Source organism: Neovison vison, chromosome 7, assembly GCF_020171115.1.
Source record: "Neovison vison isolate M4711 chromosome 7, ASM_NN_V1, whole genome shotgun sequence".
Taxonomy (NCBI): Eukaryota; Metazoa; Chordata; class Mammalia; order Carnivora; family Mustelidae; genus Neogale; species Neogale vison.
In genome coordinates, this window is record NC_058097.1 from 40,235,681 (window position 1) to 40,259,427 (window position 23,747).

At 51.2% G+C, this 23,747-nt stretch overlaps 2 protein-coding genes across 3 annotated transcripts in view; one reads left to right on the top strand and one right to left on the bottom strand.

The window, feature by feature from the left end:
- The window catches only part of TDRD12 (tudor domain containing 12), a 55,032-nt gene extending 52,943 nt beyond the window's left edge, over positions 1-2,089 (top strand). The window contains exon 31 of the mRNA XM_044256258.1: positions 210-2,089. Within this exon, the coding sequence (XP_044112193.1) occupies positions 210-301 (92 nt within the window). The 3' untranslated portion in view covers positions 302-2,089. The remainder of the gene's footprint in view (positions 1-209) is intronic.
- Positions 1,160-21,091, bottom strand: SLC7A9 (solute carrier family 7 member 9). 2 transcript variants are annotated; one of them, XM_044256260.1, is made up of 14 exons: positions 20,965-21,091; positions 20,209-20,330; positions 17,703-17,850; positions 17,176-17,418; positions 16,850-16,975; positions 16,497-16,596; positions 15,736-15,780; positions 15,196-15,319; positions 13,788-13,891; positions 7,870-7,966; positions 6,746-6,895; positions 4,806-4,980; positions 2,715-2,828; positions 1,160-1,974 (listed from the first exon to the last, which is right to left on the bottom strand). In XM_044256260.1, the coding sequence occupies exons 2-13, from the start codon at positions 20,302-20,304 to the stop codon at positions 2,764-2,766; spliced, it is 1,473 nt and encodes a 490-aa protein (XP_044112195.1). In that variant the 5' UTR covers positions 20,305-20,330; positions 20,965-21,091; the 3' UTR covers positions 1,160-1,974; positions 2,715-2,763. The 2 variants fall into 2 exon arrangements, with proteins under 2 accessions (XP_044112195.1, XP_044112194.1); XM_044256259.1 differs by having other exon boundaries at positions 1,160-2,059.
- Positions 21,092-23,747: the final 2,656 nt, after the last annotated feature.

Consider the following 23,747-nt stretch of genomic DNA (forward strand, 5'->3'; position numbering starts at 1 on the left):
TTCCCAGGAGGTAATTAATTTCTAAATAGGCATTTTACCTGCTCATTTCTTGCCTAAAATAACAAAAATAGAAAGTCGCAAAATAGAGCTCTAGAAGCCATGGGACTTTTTCTGCATTGACCAAAATAATGGCAGGGTTCAGGGGTGGGGGGATATGTGCTAATCAGTCTGTAGTGAACAGATATTTCAATAATATCAAACTCTTACAGTTGTGAATTCTAAAAACCTGCCGTGCACGGTGGCAGAGGTGGCTGAGAGCAGTGGGCAGCCGTCGGAGGATGACGGAATTGAGAGCGAATGAGCACGAGTCAGATCCGGAAGGTGGCCCGAACCGCACGCGGACAGATGGACACGCCGTGTGGCTGGGAGCTCAGGAAAGCACAGTTACAGCCAGACCTGCCTTTGACTCCAGGATAAATTCTGACCAGGTGTCAGCCTGTGGCACTGGGATTAGTACTGGTGAGAGTTGGGCTGCGGGGACTTTGCGGGGTGGGCGCTGGCCGGACCCAGGCCCACCGTCCACCTGCACCCGCAGGCCGGCACAGCCTCTCACGTGGAGCCTGTTCCAGCACGCTGATCCTGAGTGACGGGGGAGCGTGCTGCGCCATTTGGGGGATGAACCGTCCTTCCCAAAGCTAGTCTGTTCACTTCTGCACGGAGACCCGGTTGGTACCTTGCCCAGACCCTCGTGTTGTGCATATAAATTGAGGTTTCCGGCCGACAGTCTCATGCTCTCCACCCTAAGCTGGTTGGGCTCCACAGAATGATCTATGGACCTGTACTTGATGTCATCTGAGGAGCCTGGTCGCGACCCACGGGTCGACCAGGAGTGAAGGTAAAGCTACAGCTTCTGGAGACCCGCCTGGCCCAGCACAGTCCTGGGCACACAGGAAGAAGTTTTATCTTTGGTGGAAATGGAAGAGGATGCGTGGGGTGCCTGGAAGCGACTCTCAGAACAGCTGGGTATGGGGAGCCCTTGCCCCGCTCACAACACTGTCCGGTCACCAGCCCCTAACTCGGGGGCGCCCTGAGCCGGACTTGCCATGTTAACTGGCAGAGTTGCGGAAGGGAGTGAAATGTCAACCCTGCGTCTGTCTTCAGTAGGAGTCAGCAGCTTTGCCTAGAGGCGGGAAAGAACAGTGACCCAGTGAGACCATTGTGGCTGCCCCCAAGACTTTTTTATTATACATCAGAAAACACAGATGTCCCAGTAGATAAGCCACCACTTGAACAAAAGGTATACTGTCACCAGGATGTCCCGTGAGCAGGTTGGGATCACACTCTGACTCTCAGTTTCCTCATCTGTAAAATAAGACTTTCTGCTCGCTGCGTGGCCTTGCCCTGCTCTAGGGGCTGCCCCTGGGTGCTGCTGGGTAGCGGCACCTTGAGGCCAGCCCTGGGCTCCGGGCAGCTGCCGCCAGGACTCCCAGGGGCTGCTCGGCGGCTGCTCGGCGGGTGTCAGATTGGCACACGGGGTGATTGTCCTTTCTCTGGGCTAAGTTGAGCAGGCTCTTCAGAGGTTGGAAGTCCCCCCGTCTGGCAAAGGTTTGACTCCGCGGAGCTCTTGTCCTCAGCAGGTGTCGCTTTCTGTAGGTAGAGATTTTGCTCCCTCTGGGGGAGGCCTCTGGACAGGTGGCCAGGCCTGAGTGGCCCAGGCTTGCCTCGTGATTGCTGGCCACCTGCCAGGGACACTCGCTTATGTTCACTCTTTTGTAAAACAGCAAATAATAAGGGCAAGCAGTAGAGCTGCCTAAATCGGGGCAGGGGTTCTGCTTCTTGAAACAGCCAGAGGGGAATCGTGTGGGGAGCTGGGCAAGATGTTTAAATCTTGATTTCTTTGTTTCAGACATTTAAATTTACCATCTGAAGTTCTGAATAACATTTTGTAGGACATAGTGACTTGTGAAATGTAAACAATTACCAATTTTTTTTTGTTCCATTCATACATATTGACTTCGTGTTTGGGGAAAATTCCTGAAATGCAAAGTAGAAGTACCGTTGTCCCTATGCTTCCAGCATTGCTCACAGAGGCAGTCATGGGATAAAGGTCTTCTGTAGTCTGTCAATAAAATTTCAGTGTTTTCACAGATATGCCATTTCACTTTATTTTAGACTGTATCTTCCCTGCGTGCCGAACGTAAAACAGAATTGTATTCATTACCTCCCTTTCTGGTTTGACCAGAGCGCCAGTGAAGGCGGGGGAGGGAGTGCGGGGGACCTGCGAGGCCAACCACTGACTGTGGCTCCTGTCGTGGGGACCAGGCTGCGGATGGTTCGGGATGGTCAGCTGCGCATGCAGCCTGGGGCAGACCTGCCTCGTACGTCCCAGGTAAAATACGGGGGGCTCAGTATTTCGGGGGGGGGCAGTAGGCCATAAAACACTGGTACTTCAGTATGTTAAAAACCCACTTCAATTAAAGCAAAAGTTTTACCTATTTTATATAAAATATTTATATACCTTATTGGTCACTGGGTTTAAAGAATGCCCTTTATTTGAGTAGGTGCGACGGGCCTGCCCCTGGTAAGGAGTCCCAGCACAGGCGGCAGTCCACCCAGCCCGGCTGCCACATCTCCGTCCGCCAGCTGTAGCAGACACCTGTCACTTCTCTCTAGAACCCCCACCCAGGGAACTGAGGATGTCTACAAATAACATCTGAATACATTTTTTTCTTAAGGAAAAACATCAGGAAGAAACAGCAACAAACATGGCTTACAAAAGTAAATTCACGGCGGCTTGGCCTTGGCTGCGGGAGGCCGAGCTTGTTACTCTGGAGCCTCCTCTGGGGGCACAACTTCCATCAGCATCTGGAGCTGCATGGTGACTGGCTCTGTGGGAAAAGCCGACCAGAAAGTGCGGTTAGAGAGCCGGAATGAAGAGCTGGCATCGCCAGGCGTCTCAGGGAGCAGTGGTATTGCTCCTGCCCTGTGGGGCCGTGTCCTCTGTCAGAGCCCCGCTCAGGGGACATGCGCTGAAGGCAGAGCCACGCTGGGAGCCACAGGGGCTCTCCGGAGCGAAGTTCTTTCCCAGGAAAGCCTGAGGAGCCTGCTAACTGTTTTCACTGCCACCAAGCAATGTATTCAGGGGAAGACACGCACGACTCACTTCTGTGTCCGTATGTTGCCACCACTGACCGAAAGTTGAATATTTAGTTGGAAAGCACTGAGCCTGCATCTTGCTTAAAAGACTGTTTGTTCTTTTCGCCTCCTAAATTCCAGCTTCTAGCCAGTTCTCGTAGGGAGCAGCTTGGCTCAGTTTTCTAAAGCTGAGAAACTGAGACCTACTTTGTTACCCTGAGGTTTTAGGTCATTCTGGCCAGATTGTCAATATGATCAGATCTAAGCTCATGGTCAGAGGCAGGGGGACGTGGCTGTTCTCCCAGCACTGAATGTACTTTCCTTTCCACAGTAGTGTGTCCGCTCTCCTGTCTCCACCTAGGCCTTCCATCAGAGTGTGAGGCGGTTGGGCAGTGGGGAGAACTCTTTCAGGAAAGGAGAAAGTCCCTGGTGGAAATAAGAAAGCTCTATCTTGGGTGTGGTTTCACTTGGCTAACCAGCATGAAACAGGCGCGCTCTTGCTTATTGTAACGCTGTTGTCGGGTTTCACAGGTGAGGAATGCAGGCCACGCTGGGATCTGAACGGGCCAGGCCAGAGAAAGGCCTTTCCCGCCCCTGCTGGCTCAGTCTAAACAAAGTCTCAGGGTCAAGCTCACCACCTTCCAGTTAGGTGTTGCTCTTTTGTACCCGAGTTGTGTGTGTGCGTGTGTGTATGAACCCCAGAGGAGTGCTGAAGGGACGCATGTCCTTCCCTGCTCTCCATTCAGACAAGCTGAAGGAGAAGGGGCAGATGTTGATTTACATTTACTCCATGAACGCAGGGTGGCTGCTGTGTAGATCCGGAGGGAAAGTGTGCGGCCCAGTTCCTGCCTCGTAGAAACAGTACGGGGAGAAGGAGCCTGAGAAACGGGTCTTCAGGCGTTGGATCACTGATGGCCTTGGTCCCCAATGGCTATGGGGTGCTGGTGCCACACCGTGGTTGAATCTGTAGTGCGGGGTACAGCACCGTGAACATCCCCGTGCTGTGCTGAGACCCCTTGACTGAAAGTGAAATGTAGTTGAACTTCTAACCCATAATGGCCTGCAGTGGCGAGCAGTCAGGATTGCTGAGTGGTGAGCAAGAGCTAGGACTTTGGCACGGGAAGGCTCGTGCCCTCAGCCCAACCCTGTCCTGGGTGTGGTGTCTCTGGGATGCTGCTGGGCCTCTGAGGAGTCTGTGTATCAGGCAGGAGAGGCTGGTGCTAGGTTGGACGCACACCCGTGTGAACCCACTCAGTACTGAACCACACACTTGAAAATCATCAGGATGGTCAATTTCATGTATCGTACAGTGATAAAAAGGAAAAGCAGGGGAGCCTGGGTGGCTCAGTGGGTTAAAGCCTCTGCCTTCGGCTCAGGTTATGATCCCAGGGTCCTGGAATCGAGCCCTGCATCAAGCGGGGAGCCTGCTTCCCTTCCTCTCTCTCGGCCTGCCTCTGCCTACTTGTGATCTCTGTCTGTCAAATAGATAAATAAAATCTTAAAAAAAAAAAAAAAAAAGGAAAGGCAGATGGTGATTTCCCTTCCTACTTGTTTACAGTAATTGATGGGAACAAAGGCAGAGACCCCAGCTGGACCCCAGAGGTGCCCCACGGAGAAGGTGAGATCTGCCAGCCACATGAGCTCCCGTGATAGGGGGCGACAGGTGCGGTTGCGGGTTGCGGTGCCCATCTGCCCTGTGCTAAGAGAACAGTCCTTCTGCCGGTACTTACTCGAGATTCTCTGAGCCCAACCAAACTTATAGTGGACAAAGAGGAAGTAAAATATCAGGCCGCTCAGTATAAATAATACACAGTAGAGATACTCCAGTGCGGGCTCGCTGATGATCGGGGCCACGACCAGAAACACAGATACGATGGTCACCAGGATGGGGATGACAATGGGCACCTGCAAAGAACACGGTGTCATGACCTGGCCATGTGCGTTCACGGTCACCCTGAAGGTGTTCATCCCAGACAAAACTGCTACGGGCCGCATGTCAGGAACTCAGGTCCCTGTAACCATCCATACCTTGAGGTGTTTCATACTGATAACTTTGTTTTTAAGATTTATCTGTTAAGAGCGGGGAGAGAAGGAGAGAGAGAATTTCCAGCAGACTCCCCACTGAGCACAGAGCCCGACACAGGGTTTGATCTCACAACCCTGAGACCATGACATGAGCTGAAACCAAGAGTTGGCCACTCAACTGACTAAGTCCCCCAGGCACCCCTTGGTCACTTTATTTTTTGAGGCCAATTTGGCTTATATTTTCTGTCTCTGAATACCACACATACATGCTCCCCTGTCTCAGGGTATGAAGTGTGGCTTATGGGAATCCCAATCCCTATGTTCATTTCTTTCCTTTATGAGAGAATTGGGGTTGGCAGAGGGCACAAAAGGAGGAGAGGGTACCCAAAGCCTGGTCTTTTACAGCTCTATAATTTAATCAGAATATACTTCCTTGTCGCCCCTCTAGTCCAGATTCTTCAGGGATGCCATATGCCTTCTGGTATGTGGTTCTGGCCCCCTCCTTTCACGGTCCCCTCCCACTCTCTCACCTGCCTCGGAAATATTTCTTCGATTACAGTTCTGAAGAATTCTTCTGCCTTGAGAGGCCTGGGGGGGGCTCAGTTGGTTGAGTGGTCAACTCTTGATTTCAGCTCAGGTAATGATCTTGGGGTCCTGGGACTGAGCCCCATATTGGGCTCCTCACTCACTGGGGAGTTTGCTTGAGGGTTCTCTCTCCCTCTCCCCGCTCCCCTGCTCATTCTCATTCTCTCTCAGCCCCCACCTCCTCAAATAAATAAATCTTTTTTAAAAAATTCTGTTGCTTCTGTTTTCTTCTTCAGAACCTCCAATTATACATGTGTTAGAACCTTCTTTCCCTAACTTCATTATTTTCTCTCAAATCTGTTTTGCTTGAGAGGTTTTGTGCAGATGAAAACTCTATTCTACTAGTGTGATTTTTGGCTGCCCGATGCCCTGTTTGAAGTGGAACTGCCAAACTCCATTTCCCAGCTGACTCCGGGGACTTGGTTACAGTCAAGCTACAGTGCCAGAAAGGCCACTAGGCACATTTCTGAAATGAAATCCTAAAGCTAAAGGCATTATCCTGTTGTTGTCCTATTTACTTAAGCCCTCAGCCTTCCTACCTTGTTCTTTTATCTTCAGTAGTACAGTTGTTAATAAAACACAAGCAAAACAAAACGAATTCTTACATTGGCATATAGACCCCTTCCAGCTGTGCAGGGAGGTGGCAGGGAACCCCAGTTTGCAGATACAGATTATTAGTGGTTGCCCACACAGGAATGGGTCTGGGGTCAGAATTCAGGAGCAAGCTCCCCTTGCTGTGATGTTCAGGTGAAGAGTAGAGTCAGATTGGAAATAGAAAGCATGCCCCTAGATTTTCAGGTAGTTACTTTTAATCAATTTCAAGAAATCAAAGCCACTTGGGGTGCCTGGGTGGTTCAGTGGGTTAAAGCCTCTACCTTCAGCTCAGGTCATAATCCCAGGGTTCTGGGATCAAGCCCCACATTGGGTTCTCTGCTCAGAGGGGAGCCTGCTTCCCCCTCTCTCTCTGCCTGCCTCTCTGCCTACTTGTGATCTCTGTCAAATAAATTAAAATCTTTTTTTTAAAAAAAGCCACTTGTGATATTTGGGACACAAAACCTACCTTGATAGGCCTTTCCAGGTCTTTCTTTGTAAACCTCATCACCACCAATCCCAGAATTGTCAGGCCATAGAACAGCCATGCGGCAAAACTGAAGTAATTGACCAGTGAGTTTATGTCACCAGGGATGATATAAATCGTTGCTATGATACCCTAGTGGAAGGAAAAGTGAATTTTTAGGTCACTAGTACATAAAAACAGGATTCCTGTCCCCTCATAGGAAACTGAAGCAGCAGTGTTTCCTGTGGGTGAACATGTCAGCATGAAAGAAAGCTCTGCATCCTGGTACAGTTGGGGTTAAATCAGGCTTTGGCTATGGTGCATGTTCTCCCTGAAGACTGATGGAAGGATTTGGAAAATCTGTGACCCTTGAAAGTTGCCATTTCAAGCGGGGGAGAAAAGAATACACATGTATATCGCGCCCGCTTTCTGATGGTGTTTCTGCCAGAGAGTCATCAGGGGAAGGGGTCTGGGCTTTGCTGCCACACCCAGCTGGGCTCAGCCTGGTCTGGACCTGCCTTAGGTGCGTGGCCTGGGCCTTGTCTCAGGAGGCCTCTCCTCGTCTTCAAAGGGAGTAGGCTGATGGAGGATAGTGCTTCTCCTTTGGGGGTGGAAGGAGCCTGGCCCCATGGCTGGGTGGGCTTGGCTGGTCCATAGGTGCCAGGCACAGTGGCACACAACCAAGGACTATCCCCCACTGAGAAACTCCAACTGGAGGATGTCAAGAGACATCCTTTACTGCACAAGGACGCCATGACATCTCAGTTATGGGCTTGTAAGGAGAAGCACCTACCAGCAGCTGCCTCATAAATGCCTTATTCTCTCCCCATGTAAGCTGCTGGTGTCTGTACAGCTTGTTTCCAGGGATGCAGACATACAGATAGATGGACATGCACGAGTGTAGAAGTTAGAAGGTTGGAAGAGTCAAACAGTGATTTCTATGGACAAATTCAGGAAAAGGAGCAGACGTGTTGGGCGACGTTTGACTTGTTATAGGCTTTTTGACCTGTTTCATGTCAAGGAGTGGGGAGCCTGGGCCACGTGAAAACCATGGGGCTTAGCGATACCGGGTTCCTCTGGGGCCCCTCTGCCTTTAAGGGGGTATCTGCTCCAGGATTCATACTTACATAAAAGATGATGGCAGGGGCTGGAGTCAGGCGCTTGACGCTGATGTAGGAGAGCACTTTGAGCATATGGCCTTCTCGGCCAGCCACGTACACAAGTCTGAAAAAGCAGTAATGGAGCCCCGGTGGATGGACGCGCAGGCTGTTGTGCCATCACTGGGCATCACTACCAAAACCGCGGGGAGATGGACTGAATTGGAACCTGGCGTCTTCAGTGGGAGGTGAGTGAATTCTGGGGACGTGAGTGAGGTGGTTAAACGCCCCCCAAGAGCAGCGCATCCCGGTGCCGTGGGTCACCTACAATAGGCGAGAGCAGGGGGCTGGCTTGGGGTTTGCAGGGGGGACTTTCAGGAGGAGACACCTACTTTGTGTCCTCGAAGTTACGCTTTCACATAAGGGAACAACCAGAGCAGGGCCAGCAGACCCCCTGCTTGGAGCCGCTGACAGAGGCAAACACAGAGGCACCTGGCACCTTCCTAAATCCACGCTGCACAGAATTTCCACATTAAAAAAAAAAAAAAAAACCCATAAGATGAATTAGGGGTGGGTCAGCAGATGCAAACAAATGGCTTAGTCCCCCCACCCCCACTCCTAAGAACTCCTGGTGATTCAGTAATCTGAAAGACTACGTTTAAAATATTAAAGAAAGGAAAAAGAGGGGGAAACAATTTTTAAAAAATTACCATAATTTAAGAATGTAATCAACTGTTAAACTAGGTTCAAAATGAAAAAACACATAGAAACTAGATCCAAGAGGGGCACCTGGGTGGCTCAATCAGTTGGGTGTTTGGCTCATAATTTTAGCTCAGGTCATGATCTCAGGGTCATGAGATCAATTCCCACGTCAGGCTCCATGCTCAGCATGGAGTGCGCTTGGGTTTCTCTCTCCCTCTCCCTCTGCCTCTCTCCCCACTCGCACTCTGTCTCTAAATAAATAAATAAAATCATAAAAAAAACCCCAAAACCCAACTAGATCTGAGTTTTGAAGGGTAAAGAAATGGAAAATATAGACAGGAAATTGAGAAAAGAAAGAGGAAGAAGCCTGAATATGTTGAATGGGGTAAGGCAAAATTGAAGAGTAGAGAGCTTTCAGGAACTGGAAAAACAGCTTTCACATTAAATCCAGCTTGAGATAAAAACATACTCAGATACACACATTAGGGTGAAGGGAAAAAAATTTAAGTTTCCAATTTAAAAGTTTAACTACAAAATTTGGATAACCAGAGCCACAGCAGACATGGCATGAGACTATTTTCAAAGCGACGAGGAACACTGGTTTTTAGATTCCAGGGCTCCATAGATCAACTGTCATTCAGGACTCGTAGCAAAATAAATACATTTGTAGGTGAACATTAACTGCAACATTTTCTGTTCTCTGATCCTCACTGGACACTATTACTTCTACTCTGACAGAAAGAAAGAAGTTAAACACCGAAGGAGTTGATTGAAGAAGCAATGTTAAGGGAACAGCAGTAAAACATGCTGGTATGGATGTAAGTACATACATTTTTTTTTTCAAACAAAACTCTAAACATTTTATTTGTAATGTTTGCTGCCAATAATAAAGACAAAAGGCTAAAACAAAAGTACATACATTTTTAATTCTTGTCATGATGAACTTATTCTTGGAGGGGTGGGTTTATTGACCAGGGGTAGCTGATCTTTTGGACCATGCAAAAGGGGGAGCCCTTGCAGGAGAGGGAGGAGAATGGAGATGCTGATAGACTCCGTAAGGGATTCGAGTTAAATTTGAAGGGTAATTGCTAAAAGCCACATCAGCAGAAAAGAGAAAGGACATTTGATGGATAATAAATCAGGATAAGATTTCTCAAAAGCCGGGGCACCTGGGTGGCTCAGTGGGTTAAGCCTCTGCCTTCGGCTCAGGTCATGATCCCAGGGTCCTGGGATCGAGCCCTGACTCAGGCTCTCTGCTCAGCGGGACACCTACTTGTGTCTGCCTACTTGTGATCTCTCTCTCTCTCTGTCAAATAAATAAATAAAATCTTTGGGGAAGGAAAAGAAAAGATTTTTCAAAAGCCAAGAAAACATACTATGTTGGAAATAAATCCCACTGTAAAGGCAATCACATCAACTGTGATCAGCTGCCGCTCACCTGGGCTGGAGACAACCTGGGGGTTGCTGAAAGAGACATAAGCCAAAGCCCCATGATGCCGAGGGTGGGAGACACAAAGGTGCGATGGTTACCTGAAGCAGCAGCCTGGAGCCTGCGGAGTCCTCAAGAGCAATATGGGACAAAACAGAATTTAAGGCAAAACGAGTTCTCACTGAAAACAGAAGCCATCTACCGAGAACAAGAGCCCTTGAAACACAGAAGGCCAAACTTGACAAATCCACCGAGAGCAGAAGGTTTGAACAGTCAAGGCACAAGCTTGATAACTGATGTAAAAATCAAGAATGTGAACACAATACACCTTATTTTCAAGACCCATTTATAAAAACCGCAGTAAAGCCACAAGAGAGAAGGTGGGACGCTTCTAAAGAGGTGAGATCATAAAGATCCCACACTCTGACTACAATACGATAAAACCAGAAGTCAGGAAGACAAAAGCCAAAAGGGTTTGTCTATTTAAAACTACATATTTGAGGGGCACTGGGTGGCTCAGATAATTAAGCGTCTGCCTTTAGGCTTAGGTCACAATCTCTGGGTCCTGGGACGGAGCCCCATGTCGGACTCCCAGCTTAGTGGGGAGTCTGCTTTTCCCTCTCCCTCTCCCTCTTTCCCTGTGTTCTGTCTCTCTCTCAAATGAATAAAATCTTTAAAAAAAAATACAAAATTCGAACTTTGAAAACGACATAAACATGGCAACTAGTTCCCAGAACAAGCCAGTGAAACTAGGAGGAAGGAATCACCAGATGGTGGTGCTGGGACCTCATGCTTCAAACCCCTCCGCGCTCGCAAATCAAATGTATGGCAAGTCCATGGGCTCAGAAAGCAAGCGGGACTTTTGGAACTGGACACAGTCATTCTGAATGTGGCGAGAGGGCTGAGCAGGCAGAGAGCAGTGGTTCTCCCACCTCTTCAGCCTGAAGGGCTTTGGGAAGCATCCCTACACATGGTGACAGCAAAAGCATGGGGCCCACCGGGAAGCAGAGTGAAGTCCGCACGCTGGGCGTAATGGTTGCATTCAAACCAGGAGGAGAAAGGACAGACTATCAATAAAATCTGGACAACAGATAGAGGGTTGAGGGGGAAAAGTGAGATTTATGCCTCCTACCAAAATGTATTCCAGACGGATCAAAGAGCTAAAGTAAAATGCCGGAAGAAAACACAGGTGAGTATTCTTGAAAGGAGGAATGTTTGTCTGTGTGACAAAGAAAACGCGGCAGGAAGCAAAAATCTTGGACGTGACCCCACAAAAATTCTATCTAACATAAAGTCATAATTCTGGCCAACCTCAAGCTGCACAGGTCCAGAACTATACAGAATTAATTCAGAATGGATCAGAAACCTAAGTGTGAGAACTACAACTATTTAAAAAAAACTTCTAGGGTAAAACAGAAAATCTTTGTGACCTTGGGTTGCACAAAGCCTTATAGGTATGACAACAAAAGCATTACCTATGAAGAAAAAATAAACTGAGCTTTGTCAAAGTTAAAAACATGCATGTTTCAAAAACGCCAGTAAGAGAGAAGACAAGCCACAGACTGAGAGAAAATATGTGCAAGTCAGATACCTGACAAAGGACTTGTACCCATAATATGTGAAGAATTCTTACAATTCAATAAGATGACAAACAGCTCAATTTATAAAGTGAACAAAAGATTTGAATAGATATTTCATCAGAAGATGGATGAACGGCTAATCAGCACAAGAAAGGACGCCCAGTGTCACTAGTCACTAGGGAAATGCAGTTAAAGCCACAACAACACGACTAATAGCCACTAGAAAGATGTGGAGAAACTAGAATGCTCATGGATGGCTTACGGAAATTAAAATGGAACAACCACTTAGAAAACAGTAGAGCAGTCTCTGCTCATATAGCAGTGACTATATGAGCCAGCAACCAAGCCCCACTTCTAGAGCCCCACTACCTAAGAGAAACACATATGTGCACACAAACACGTGTGTCAACGCTCACAGCAGCGTTGGTCGTCATAGCCCGGAAGCAATGCGAGCCTCCACCAGCTGGTGGAAGGAGAAACAGAACATGGTATATCCATGTAAGGGAAGACAATTCAGCAGTTACAAGGAATGAGCAGGCATGTGCTATGACACGGACGAACCTCACAAATAATAAGCTACGTGAAAAAGGCCAGATGCAAATGACATAGAGCATCATTCCATTTAAATCCAATGTCCAGAAAAAGCAAAGTTACAGACACAGGAGGAGGTCAGTGGTAGTCTAGGGCTGGAGGGGAGGTGAACTGCAGTTGGGTGGCAGTGAACTTTCTGGGATGATGGAAATGTTCTAGAATTGGACTGTGAGGACATTTGCACAGCTTTAAAAGTTTACTTAAATCATTGAACTATATAATTGCAAAGTGAGTTTTATGGTATTTAAACCTCAGTAGAGCTACTGAAATTGTGTTTGACCAGAAACTGAAATTTAAATACCATCTATAATAGTGCAAAAGATATGAAAATAATTTTTTTTTATTAGAGAGTGAGTGCAAGAGAGAGCATGAGCCAGGGGGAGGGAGAGAGAAGCAGACTCCCCGCTGAGCAGGGAGCTGACTCAGGGCTGGATCCCAGGACATCAAGACCAAGACCTGAGCTGAAGGCAGACGCTCAACCAACTAAGCCAACCAGGTGCCCCCAAAATATGAGATTTTGGAATGCATCTGACAAAATGTATGCAAGAGCCATATACTGAAACTACTCAAAATATTTTTGAAAAAAATTAAGATCTAAATAAAGGGAAAGGGTCCTTGCCCTTAGATTAGAATATTCAATACAACTGAAACGGCAGCCCTGTCCGGACTGACCTGCAGGTTCAACACAGCCCTGATCAGCATCTCCGAAAGCCTCACTGTAGTAACTGACAAGCAGATTCTAAAATTCATCTAGAAAGGCAAAGGACCCAGAATAGCCGAACACTTCTGAGGAAGGGGAGTTGCTGGACAAGCAGCCTGTGCTTTGGCACAGCTGCAGAAGAACGAGTTTGTGGTCTATGGCATGCCAGTGTGAAATCCTCAACAATTCCACTCTCAGAAATCGATCCATTCAGAACCCCGTACAACTGGGCAAAGACATGTTCTAGAATGTTCCCTGTGGCAGTGTTGATGAAAACAAGCCCCACTCAGCCCACGAGCTGAGGTTATGTGAAATTGTGCTACATCGTCAAATGGAATCCAACACAGCCGCTAACGGTCCTAGGGCAGGATGGTCTGACAGCTGTGGGGCTGGTGAGCTACACCTGTTGGTGTGAGTAACGTCTGAGAGGACCAGAACCACAGCTGTGTGCTGTCGTGCTACAGGGACAGCTGGGTGTGACAGACTTCCCTGGCCTGAAAACATAAACTGTTACTCTCTGATCTCGATAATGTATTCACAGGAGAAGATGTTCAAGAACTATCCAAATGGGACAAACAGGACAAGGTGAAAAGTACCACCGGTGTGCCTGTCACCTTGTGTCCCCAAGCTCGACCTTGTGCTAAAGTTGGGGGCGCTGCTCCCTCCTGAGGAGTGTAGAGGCTCGCTTCCGTGGGGCCACCATGCCCGGCGCCGGTGTGCAAGCTCGGCCACGCTTTTTGCTCCCTTTCCAGGACTCTGGGTTTTCTTTCTTTCCTTTTTTTTTTTTTTTAAGTTTTTAGTCAAATTCCAGTTAGACTTTAGGTTTTCTTTATGCCTGGCAGCACCCTATGGACTTTCACCCTAAGTCTTGTCTTCCTCAAATGTGGGACGGGCTCTGCTGCCCTCTGTCCGCCCCCTCCCCAGGGTGAGTGTGGGGGTCCCCTACCTGCCCGCCGTGAAGCAGGTCCCATTGGCGGCACCTATGGTGGAAAAGCCCACGAAGAGTGGCACCACCCAAGAGGCTGGATAGAGAACACGGTCGCCAAATGTCTGCAGAGAGAAGCAGAGAAGTCCTGAGGGTTTTGCAAGGCCTGCAGGAGCCGTGGGTCCCAGGGAAGCTGCTGGCCCTGCCTGGGGGACATGGCCTCTGACTCCCTTCCTGGAAAGGAGGAAGTAGACAACCCCACAGGAGGAAAACAACTTAGCCTTTCTCCCCGTGGTGCAGGAGAGCTGACCATACTGACTCCATCCTTGGCTCTCCATCTCGTTCATGTTTGCTGGATGGCCTCTCTTAGGGCTTTGGGGATTAATATCCATATCTCAGAAATGCCTGCCAAGGTTGAGATGCAGGGAGGCTTGTTTTGGCCCCCCAGGATTCTGTTAGAACATAGTCTTTCCCCTTCCTGGTGCACAGGTGGCACCATAAGATGTAACTGCAGGTTGGCTGTCCGCGGGGGTGCCTGCTAGCCCTTTGCTGTCACCACAATGTCCTTCTGCGTACCACCTCACTCCATGACATCTTGGGACTAAGGTCCAAACTTTGGGGAGGATAACTGAACTGAGCCTAGATCAACCTGTGCCTGATCCCCCATCCAGAGGTTACCCTGAACAGAACCACTTATGAACTATAGGAGTCCGTGCTTCATTTTTGTCTCCAAGTGCCTTCTCAGTTTGAGGGATGCTTTACTGTCCCTCCCTGACCTTCTAACACAGAGTAACAGAATCTCCTCTCCACCCCTCCCTGTCCTAATTTTTCATCATTTCAATGTCCTTCCAACACCCCAGCCTCTTGCTTCCTTGACCTCCTTACTCAGACAGACGTTCTCCCTGCACCTTAACCTCCTGTCCTCATGGTCAGTGATCTCGTCGTGACCAAGACATCTCTCCCTGCTCCCCATCCCTGTCGCCTGTCTGCAGTTCATGTCCTGTCCCACCCCAGCGCCACAAGGCCCCCAGCACGTGGACCTCCTGCCTTTCCTGCTGACTCTCATCCCCACCCCCTTGTCACTGAGACCCTCCTTGCCCAGCTTAATTTCCCCAGTTACTACAATTCCCTCCTTTGACCACTCCCCTGCCCTTTCTCATCTGTCTCTGTGTCTGTCCAAACCCCACCCCTCGTGCAATCCCGCCCTGCTCCACCTGCATTCCGGGCCAGCACCAGGCCACACACCCAACCGGAAGGCCACCTACTGGTGGCCTTTCTCCTCAGGTGGGTCTTTGCCGCGGCCCCAAACTGCTCAGTCTGCCCGAGTCCTAGACGATTATTTCCCTCATCCCCTGAAGGCACCTCAGCTTGGGCATTTGTGAATTCCTACAGACCCCAGCAGCCTCCTGCCCAGACTCCGGGGACTCACCACGGCCACCGCCTGTGACTGCAGGAGCTCGGTGGGCGTCATCACAGTGAAGTAGGAAACATTCATGAGAATGTAGCAGCCCGTCACCAGTGGGATTCCGATGATGATGGCCAAGGGCAGGTTTCTGGGAGGGGCAGGGACTCAGGGTCAGACTGGAGCACCCCATGAGAGCCTCGCAAGTCTGTTGGTTCTGTCCTGTCCTTTCTGCCCGCTCTCCCGGCCAGCCCTCCACCTCTCCCTGTGGTGGGCTGGGGGTCCCAGGTGTCACAGCAAGGGCTGTGGGATGTGACACTGTCTGACGAGAAAGAACTCTCAGACTCCAGGGCGGTGAGGCTGAAAGGTTCATAAAGCAAAAATCAAGCTGAGATAAAGTTGGGGTCCATCCAACCTCCCAGTGACTTTTCCATGGCCCAAAGCACAAGCAAACTCTAATGAGCGTGCAGAAACCATTCACAGCCTGGAAGAGGGTCTGCTTTTTGCATGGGGAAGAGAAATGTGCTTGCCAGCCCCACTGTCTCCCATGTGACTCGGCTTTCTTACCTGAAAGGGTTTCTAAGTTCTTCTGTGATGTAATTGAGTTGATTCCTAGGCAAAGAAAAGTAACATGAGTCAGTGACCTAACTTGGACCTTCTTTGCTTAGATCGTGAAACACACCATAAAGGCTGGCCTCATTTCAGACGCTCCACCACAGAGAAAATCCTCCGGCAGGAATTCCGGGGAATTGCTTTCAGAGAAAGCCCTGGTGATGATGGGGCTCCCAAGGGTCTGTGGGTCTGTCAGTGAGAAGTCCTTGCCCTCTGTGGGAACCGTGGGAATTTGCCAGAATTATCGGGAGTCATGAGTCCCCAGGCTGCTTTGAAAAACTGGATTGTTCGCTGTCTGAAAGGACAATGAAAGCTGTTTCTCATGAGGGGAAGACCAGTGTCACAGAGGGTCACTTCTTCCTTGTATTTCCAAAGCTGAAATGCAAAGGCTGCAGAACACTCTTGCCGTGTCGAGTGCCTGGGCAGCCCTGACGGCCTCCCGTTCCGCAGAGCCCGTCTGTGTCTGACGACGCTTCTGGCCCAGGCTCACCGCCGCCTGCCCTCGGGCCACTCTGTGGGGCTGGGGAAGGGGCAGGGGTTTTGGTGTCTGTGGGGTCCAAGGAGAACAGAAGCGGGATGCAGGTGCTAAACAAAAGACGAGGTGAACGTTAGGGTCCCCCCACATCCCAGAGGGAAGGATCCTTGCTCTCCTTGGTTTCAGTCTAGTAGCCTGGGGCACCCCGACCAGATGCGTGTGACATCTCAGAGGGCCTTACCATCCATCGTACGCCCAGAGTCCATTATAAAATGCCAGACTGATGGCTCCCACAGATAGTTGTGCGCCCTCAAAAGAATTCTCAAAATTCCTTGTATTTCCTGTAATGAAGCCAAACAGTGAATCGTGGGTGTCAGAGGACCAGACGGGGGCCCTGTCTCATCTCCCTGCAACAGAAGGGCTCGCCCCGTGACTTCAGGTTATCACACAAACTCTGGAAAGCAGGGAAAGCACAGCTGCTTTCTGCTGAACTCCTGCGGGGCTTCCAGCGAGATAGGCCTGGGAGCACGGCCTTGGGAGGACAAGGCTGTGCCAGCGGCACCCGCCCCCACTCCCACCTCCGGCCGCGGTCACCTTGGGCCAGGAGGACCAGGCCGCTGATGATGATGACGGCCACAATCACCAGCTTGGCTGCCGTGAAAATGTTCTGGACGTAGCTCCCCAGCCGCACGCTCAGTGAGTTCACTGTGGTGATGAGCACTGGAACAAGCCAGAGCGGGGGCACGTGGTACGCCCCTGGGCCCAGCATCTCCTCCTTCCCCAGGAGCCCGAGCCTGCCCTCTCCACCGCCTCATGCCTCGAGCATGCCCGCGCTGTGGAAGTGGCCGGGCCCCTCTCCCCACGTCACCCCCTCAGGTCTTTCGTGCCCACCGCCCAGGGTGTCACACGCAGGGACTTACAGATGGCAGCAGCAGCCAGGCACTTCACGACGACCTCGGGGGGCTTGCAGCCTGCGTAGAAGGGCGCACAGACATACTCGGAGAAGCTGAGGCAGATGATGGCAAAGGATGTGGGCTTGATGACGAACAGGCTGGTCCAGGAAAAGAGGAAGGCGGGGATGGGCCCGAAGGCCTCCATCAGGTAAGGGTACTCGCCCCCGGACTTGGTGATCATTGTACCAAGCTCTGCAAAGCACAGGGCCCCTGGAACACAGAGGAAGGGACCCCCACGGCCCCCGGTAAAGTGCTGCACTGGTCCAAGGGAGCCCCCTCCCCTCTGGGGCCGTGCCCACAGGGCCACCATGGCTCTCTCATCAGACCGCCCTAAGTTCTAGCCGGGGCTCATGTCGGCGCAGCCCAATCTACACTAGTGGCCACTGGTGTTGAAAGGGACCCTAGCAATGACCAGGCCAGGGCACAGAGGGTGCCCACACAGCCTGTCCCTACCTACCACCGGGAGCTTGCCAGGAAGGGGCGTTCCTCATTACCCAGTGTTGCAAGGACCCCACAGGCTGCCCAGATGATGAGACAGGGCCCCACGGCGTTTGTGTTGCTGAGCACAGACTTGGGGGAGATGAAGATCCCAGAGCCGATGATGGTGCCCACGATGATGCAGATGCCGCTGAGCAGGCCCACCTGCGGTGTAGGGGAGGGGAAAGGCATTCACCAGCCCAGCCCTCTCCCCAGTCCCCTCCCTGGGTGCGACCAGTGTGGCAGGCACCTCCTGCCAGTGCTGCTGTAGTAGTTAACACCCAGCTTGGCTCACCTCCAGTCCATTCATCCCCCACAGCCTCGTGAGCTGGGTATGCCCTCGTCACCCCCATTTGACAGAGGAGAACACGGAGGCACAGAAAGGTCACTCACATGCAGGCACACCCAGCTCAAGTTCCATGCTCCCGACCTCTACCCTGACTACACTCGACAAAGCAACCCAGAAGGTGTTTTTTGTTTGTTTGTTTGTTTGTTTTTTTAGAATTTTATTTATTTGTCAGAGACAGAGGGAGAGAGAGCGAGTGAGCACAGGCAGACAGAGAGGCAGGCAGAGTCAGAGGGAGAAGCAGGCTCCCTGCCGAGCAAGGAGCCTGATGTGGGACTCGATCCCAGGACCCTGGGATCATGACCTGAGCCGAAGGCAGCTGCTTAACCAACTGAGCCACCCAGGCGTCCCAACCCAGAAGGTTTTATTTTTTTTTATTTTTATTTTATTTTTTTTTTAAAGATTTTATTTATTTATTTATTTGACAGAGAGAAATCACAAGTAGTTGGAGAGGCAGGCAGAGAGAGAGAGAGGGAAGCAGGCTCCCCGCTGAGCAGAGAGCCCGATGCGGGACTCAATCCCAGGACCCTGAGACCATGACCTGAGCCGAAGGCAGCGGCTTAACCCACTGAGCCACCCAGGCGCCCCCCAACCCAGAAGGTTTTAAAGGCTGGTTTAGCAAACAATGATGTCAAGGCTCTGGTCTGGGCCAGGGGCCTCCTGGGGAGCAGTGGTGGGGACTGGGGGAGAAACCAAGGCCTCCAGGGACCGGAACACTCCGGGGCCATGAACTTTCTCTGATGGCATTTTGCAGGGTCTGAGCTTCCTACCAACAGGCCCCAGCTCAGACCTAGACCATACAGCGACATTCCTAGCACGCTTGGGAACAGACAAAACTAATTCACAGGAAAGGAAACTGAGGGCCAGGGGGGCCCGACTGGGAAGCAGCAAGAGGGAATTTTCTCAGGCAATCTGTTTGTCAAAATTCATCAAACTGAGCACTGAAGATCTGGACATGAATTATACATGAGTTAAGGGGAAAAAAACCTTTTTTAAAGGGAGATGTGTGACTCAGGCCCCTATGTCAGCCCTCAGCAGCCACCAGGCCCAAATCTGGAGTCTAAGTGAACATACGTGCTCACCTGTCTGGACAGAGGCTGCGCTCAGGGTTAGAGCCCAGTGAATAAGGAAGACCTTAGCTGTGGCTTGCAGACAAGGGTTCACACGCAACTGGGGAAGGCCCCGGGAACAGGGTCAGGTCCCATTCTGGATTCAGGGCTGGGGTGCACCAGTGGGACAGTCTTGGCTTTTCTCCTCTAATAGCCCATTTGGCTGGCCAGCCTGGGAGCCCTCTAAGAATCCTCCCTCTCACTGAGATCCACAGTCACCCAGAAGCTGCCCGGGTTTAGAGATGAGTTGAGGACACACCTTGGGGTCAGCTCTTTGCTTTTCAGGGGGCAGCCACACTCATTAGCCAACTCCTAGGGAGCCCAGACCCCAGGCCAACCCATAGTCAAGCCACGCCATCCCCCAAGTCCCTCCTCCATCCCCTCTGCAGCCAGGCATGGGAGCTCTTGCAGGCTCTGCCCAGAGCTCAGCACACTCGTGGGGCCCTCAAAGCCATCCTGATCCTGTTCGGACTCTCCCTTCTCATCCTGTGAGCTCGAGTCTGTCTCTCCACACCCGTCCGCCTGCACGGAGCTCCATTCCGTCTACATTCCCTGGCCTCCAAAGCTCCCCTACAGCCCCAGTGCTAGCCCTGAGGGACGCGGGCCACCTCTGGGGTGTGGGCACCTCCAAATCCAGCCGCTACTACACTCCCCCTCAGAGCGATCACCCACGTCACACCCTTGTCACACTCACCGCCCCTGCCAGACTCCCTGAAGAGGAACGAGTTCCTGTCACTGAAGGAATACAAGGCACATAGAGGGGCAGACACTTGGTGAAGTCACTACAGAGGCGACTCCAATATCAGGAGGTCCTCTCTGGCCATCCCTGACCAGGCCATGGGTCTGAGCCAACACCAGCCCTTCCAGGCACTCGCCCGGCGCGCAGAAACACACATGGGTTAACCTCACGGCAGAATGCTGAATTCACTGGCAGGGAGGAGAGAGGGGAGTCCCAGGAACTGTTTGCTTTGAGATGCGCTTTACAGATCAGAGATTTGCGGGGTCTTCACTGGGACTGCTGCTTACCGCATTGACCTAGGAAGGGCCAGTGCTGAGGGATGACCTTACCTCCTTCTGGAGACTTGTGGTCTTGTGTTCCTTACTCTGGATACTCTGGACAGACCTCTCATCCTCTCTCCTGTTTCTCAGGCTTGTCTCCTCCATTTCCCCCTCCTGCCAGTTCTAGGAGGCTGCAAGGAGAGCAGGGGCCTTGACTCAGCACCCGCTACAGGAGGATGAGTGCAGATGCGGGCTCAACCAGGCCTCTGCTGGCTGACCCTCCTGGCCCGTGGGGCCCTACTCCAAAAGCAGCATCTTAGCTGCTGTTTCTGCAACGTGCCCTTGTCAACCCCATAGGGATGATTTGTTCGGTCCTGGGACTAAGAACCTGCTTGACCCCCGCAGATTCTGCCACGCGGGGAAGGGGGCCCCTGTGCATTTTCCCTGCGGCCCGCCAGCCCCTCGGGGGACCCACTGTCAGCTCCTGCTCACCAGCAGTGACACGCCCCGAAGTCATTCTACCTCCAACTCCCCCTACCCCCCGACCCAAAAGTAAAAAGAAGTATTTTTAAACATCCTGGAATATCCTTAGTAGAATCAAGTCCAAGGAAGGAATGTTTTCCCCATGACCACCTGCCCAGATGAAGGTGCCCAACACGGGACAGACCCACAGCAGGGATGCTTCTGCAGCCGGGAGATGCCAGGGAGACTTGGCTCCAGGCTGAGCTGGTTGCTGTTCATTTCCCGGACCCTCTCTCTAAATAAGGTCCTTCTCGGGCCCTGGCCAGGAGGGTGCGGAGCCTTCCCATCGCCCTTCGGCCTTACCTGCCTCTTGCTCTTAGAGAGTCCGGGGAGCTGCCCAGTGCAGCTGCTGCCTGCGTCTGCACGTCTGCACGGCTGCACCCAGGAATGGCCATGTCTTGTGCCCAGCAGTGGAGGAAGCCAGAAGGTACAGAGGTCAACAAAGGTAATTATTAAACACTTTTTTTTTTCTTTTCTTTTCTACTTCTTCTTCTTCTTTTTTTTTTTTTTTTAGCAATGAAGCTTGGATCCTGCACACACAAAGGGGAGGGCCAGGCAAGCTCATTTCTATGTATAAATGTTTGTGTGTTGTTCATCATTGTTTTTCCCTTAACCAGAGATCCCCACGTCGGCTACATCTTGGGAGGGGAACTCCTTCTAAAAACTGGCATCAGAGGGGATAAACTTTGGAACCAGCTCCTTTATTGCCTTAATAGGCTAGATTTACAGCCCCAGGCATGCTGTATAAGGAGCAACTGCTGTTGGGGGAACTGGCTAGAAGTCAGGGCGGTGTCTTCGTTCCTCCTGGCTCTGGTCAAGCCCGCAGGAGGGTGGGCAAGTCTCTCCTGCTCCCCTTGGGCAGTGACTGGGTTCCAGCACCACTGCACAGGCAGAAGGGTTTGGCAACTCACGGCCCCTGCTCTGAGGCCTCGTGCAGCTCCCGGTTCCCAGTGCACCTGCAGCTCCCAGCCAGGGACAGTCATTTGGTGGTGCTGCTATTCCCAGAGCCTACTCTGCGCTCACCTGACTGTGGAGCAGAAAACGGGTCACACACTCTCCCTTACCTGATGGGGAGACTGAGGCCCCAGTGATAAAAGGCCACGGAGCTCCAGCTCCCCAACCCAGAGCTTCAGAAGTGCCTGGAAGGTCTGGGGACAGACCCACCCTCCGCAGGAAGGCTGACTCAGGTGGCAGCTCTAATCCCTGTCTCAGATAAGTTCTTTTTCCGGCTGGAGAACCCCCGGCCAGGAGCTTTGTACTCTTATCAAAATCAGCCTCCGGTTGTTTCACATTGAGATCAATCTGACAGCATCTCAGAGATCCCACAGAGATCGAAGGTCGCAGGAATGAGTCAGACAAGCCACAAGTGGTGGCACCGAGGGCACTTCAGGGCAGGTGGATTTCTCAGGGCTGTCACTTAAAGTCATCTGGAGGATGTGAGGACCCTGTCTCAGAGTCATTGCTCCCCTGCCCACCATGCCCAGTGCTCTGGGCACAGCACTCCCCTGTGGGCTCATTCCCTCCTCTGCCAGCAGGAGGCTAGAGCCTCCCACCCTCCCAACCACCGGGCGCTGGCAGTCCCAGACAGGTTGGTTTGTGTCATTGCTAGTCTTTGCTAATACAGCAGCGCTCAAACTGTAGTTGCCAGCGCCTCTGTATCTGCAAAACACTGCAGAATCCTCCCTGGGTCAAAGTAGCCTCCCAAGGGCCACCGGTCTAAGAGAAATCACGTGAGGCGTGGAGTTGGGAGGTGGGTGGGAGGGCGTCACCAGGAGCCAACCCTGTGACTGCAGGTGACTCAGCCTGTCCCCAGGCATCCAGATCCAAATCTCTAAGTATCTGTAAGTGAGCCTAGCACCTGCGCACCCCCGCCTCCTGCAACAATAGGGTTCATGGAAAGTTAGCCTTACGCTTCCATGGATTCCCTGGTCTCCTGGGGCCTGTGCCAAGTGCTGAGCTTGGAACATCTAGGCCTGGGCTCCTTTGTTAAGGGTCAGAAATACACTTCTGTCTGGGTGGCTCAGTGGGTTAAGCCGCTGCCTTCGGCTCAGGTCATGATCTCAGGGTCCTGGGATCGAGTCCCGCATCGGGCTCTCTGCTCCGCAGGGAGCCTGCTTCCTCCTCTCTCTCTCTTTGCCTGCTTGTGATCTCTCTCTGTCAAATAAATAAAAAAATAAAAATAAAAATAAAATCTTAAAAAAAAAAAAAAAGAAATACACTTCTGTGAATTTGGGGTCCCTGGTGAGCACTTCCTTTCATGAAGCTCTTGCTTCTTTTTTTGTTTTTCCCTGGCAGATTAAGTGTTCAGCCACTTCGCATAATTTCGCCCTGGGGGTGGGGGTGGGGTGGGGGTGTGGGATTAATCTGGCTTTCACAGCCCCACCCATCACCCCCACTGTGGGTAGAACTTTGGCTCCTTAGGCCTCTAGCCAGTCCACCACGGGCTGAAGTTTTGCCCCACGGAAGCCCCTTCCCTCTCAGAGTGCACTTCCTGGCAAGATGAAGATTTTTTTCATACCACTCCCTTAGTTCCTAAGTTTCAGCTAAAGCTCTTGACCTCACTTTCAAACTTTGCTTTTTCCCATTGCAAAGGTGCTTGCAACTTTGCATGAACACCATCTGCACCTCAAGGTCTCTATCTAGTACACATTTGGGTCCCTTCTCCTGTGATGGTTTCTACAGAGGTGCTGGGCCAGATCGAGTGAATCTGTTTCTCCCCAGCCTCTTGCTAACCTGTCCTCTGGTTCACCTTCCTCCTCAGGGGAAGGGTCAAACCCTCACAGAGATGCTGGACCTGCCTTTGCCATTCAAACATGTTCCAGACGTGCCTTCGAGTTGCCGAACTTCCTTCAGTTCCTAAATTCACGTGTTCTTTATATTCCTTCCCGCTGCAGCCGGTAACGGTTCAGAGCCTTTGGGGGACCACAAAGACCATATAGTCCCGTGCTCACCTATTACCTGGATTTGGGGCAGAAGAACTGGTAAAGAGTCAGCGGAATGGGCAGAGTTTTTCAATGTCAAGGATTTACAGTTTCACCATAAAACAATTAACACAGGAATTCGCTCACTCCTTTAAACACTAACTC

Excerpts from the sequence above, each read along its gene's own strand:
- SLC7A9 (XM_044256260.1), bottom strand. The coding sequence starts at position 20,304 with ATGGAGGAGACAAGCCTGAGAAACAGGAGAGAGGATGAGAGGTCTGTC. Across the intron at positions 17,419-17,702 it reads TGGGGTCCTTGCAACACTGG|GGGCCCTGTGCTTTGCAGAG; the intron begins GTAATGAGGAAC and ends TCTGTGTTCCAG. Across the intron at positions 7,967-13,787 it reads ACCTGCTTCACGGCGGGCAG|ACTTGTGTACGTGGCTGGCC; the intron begins GTAGGGGACCCC and ends CTGCTTTTTCAG.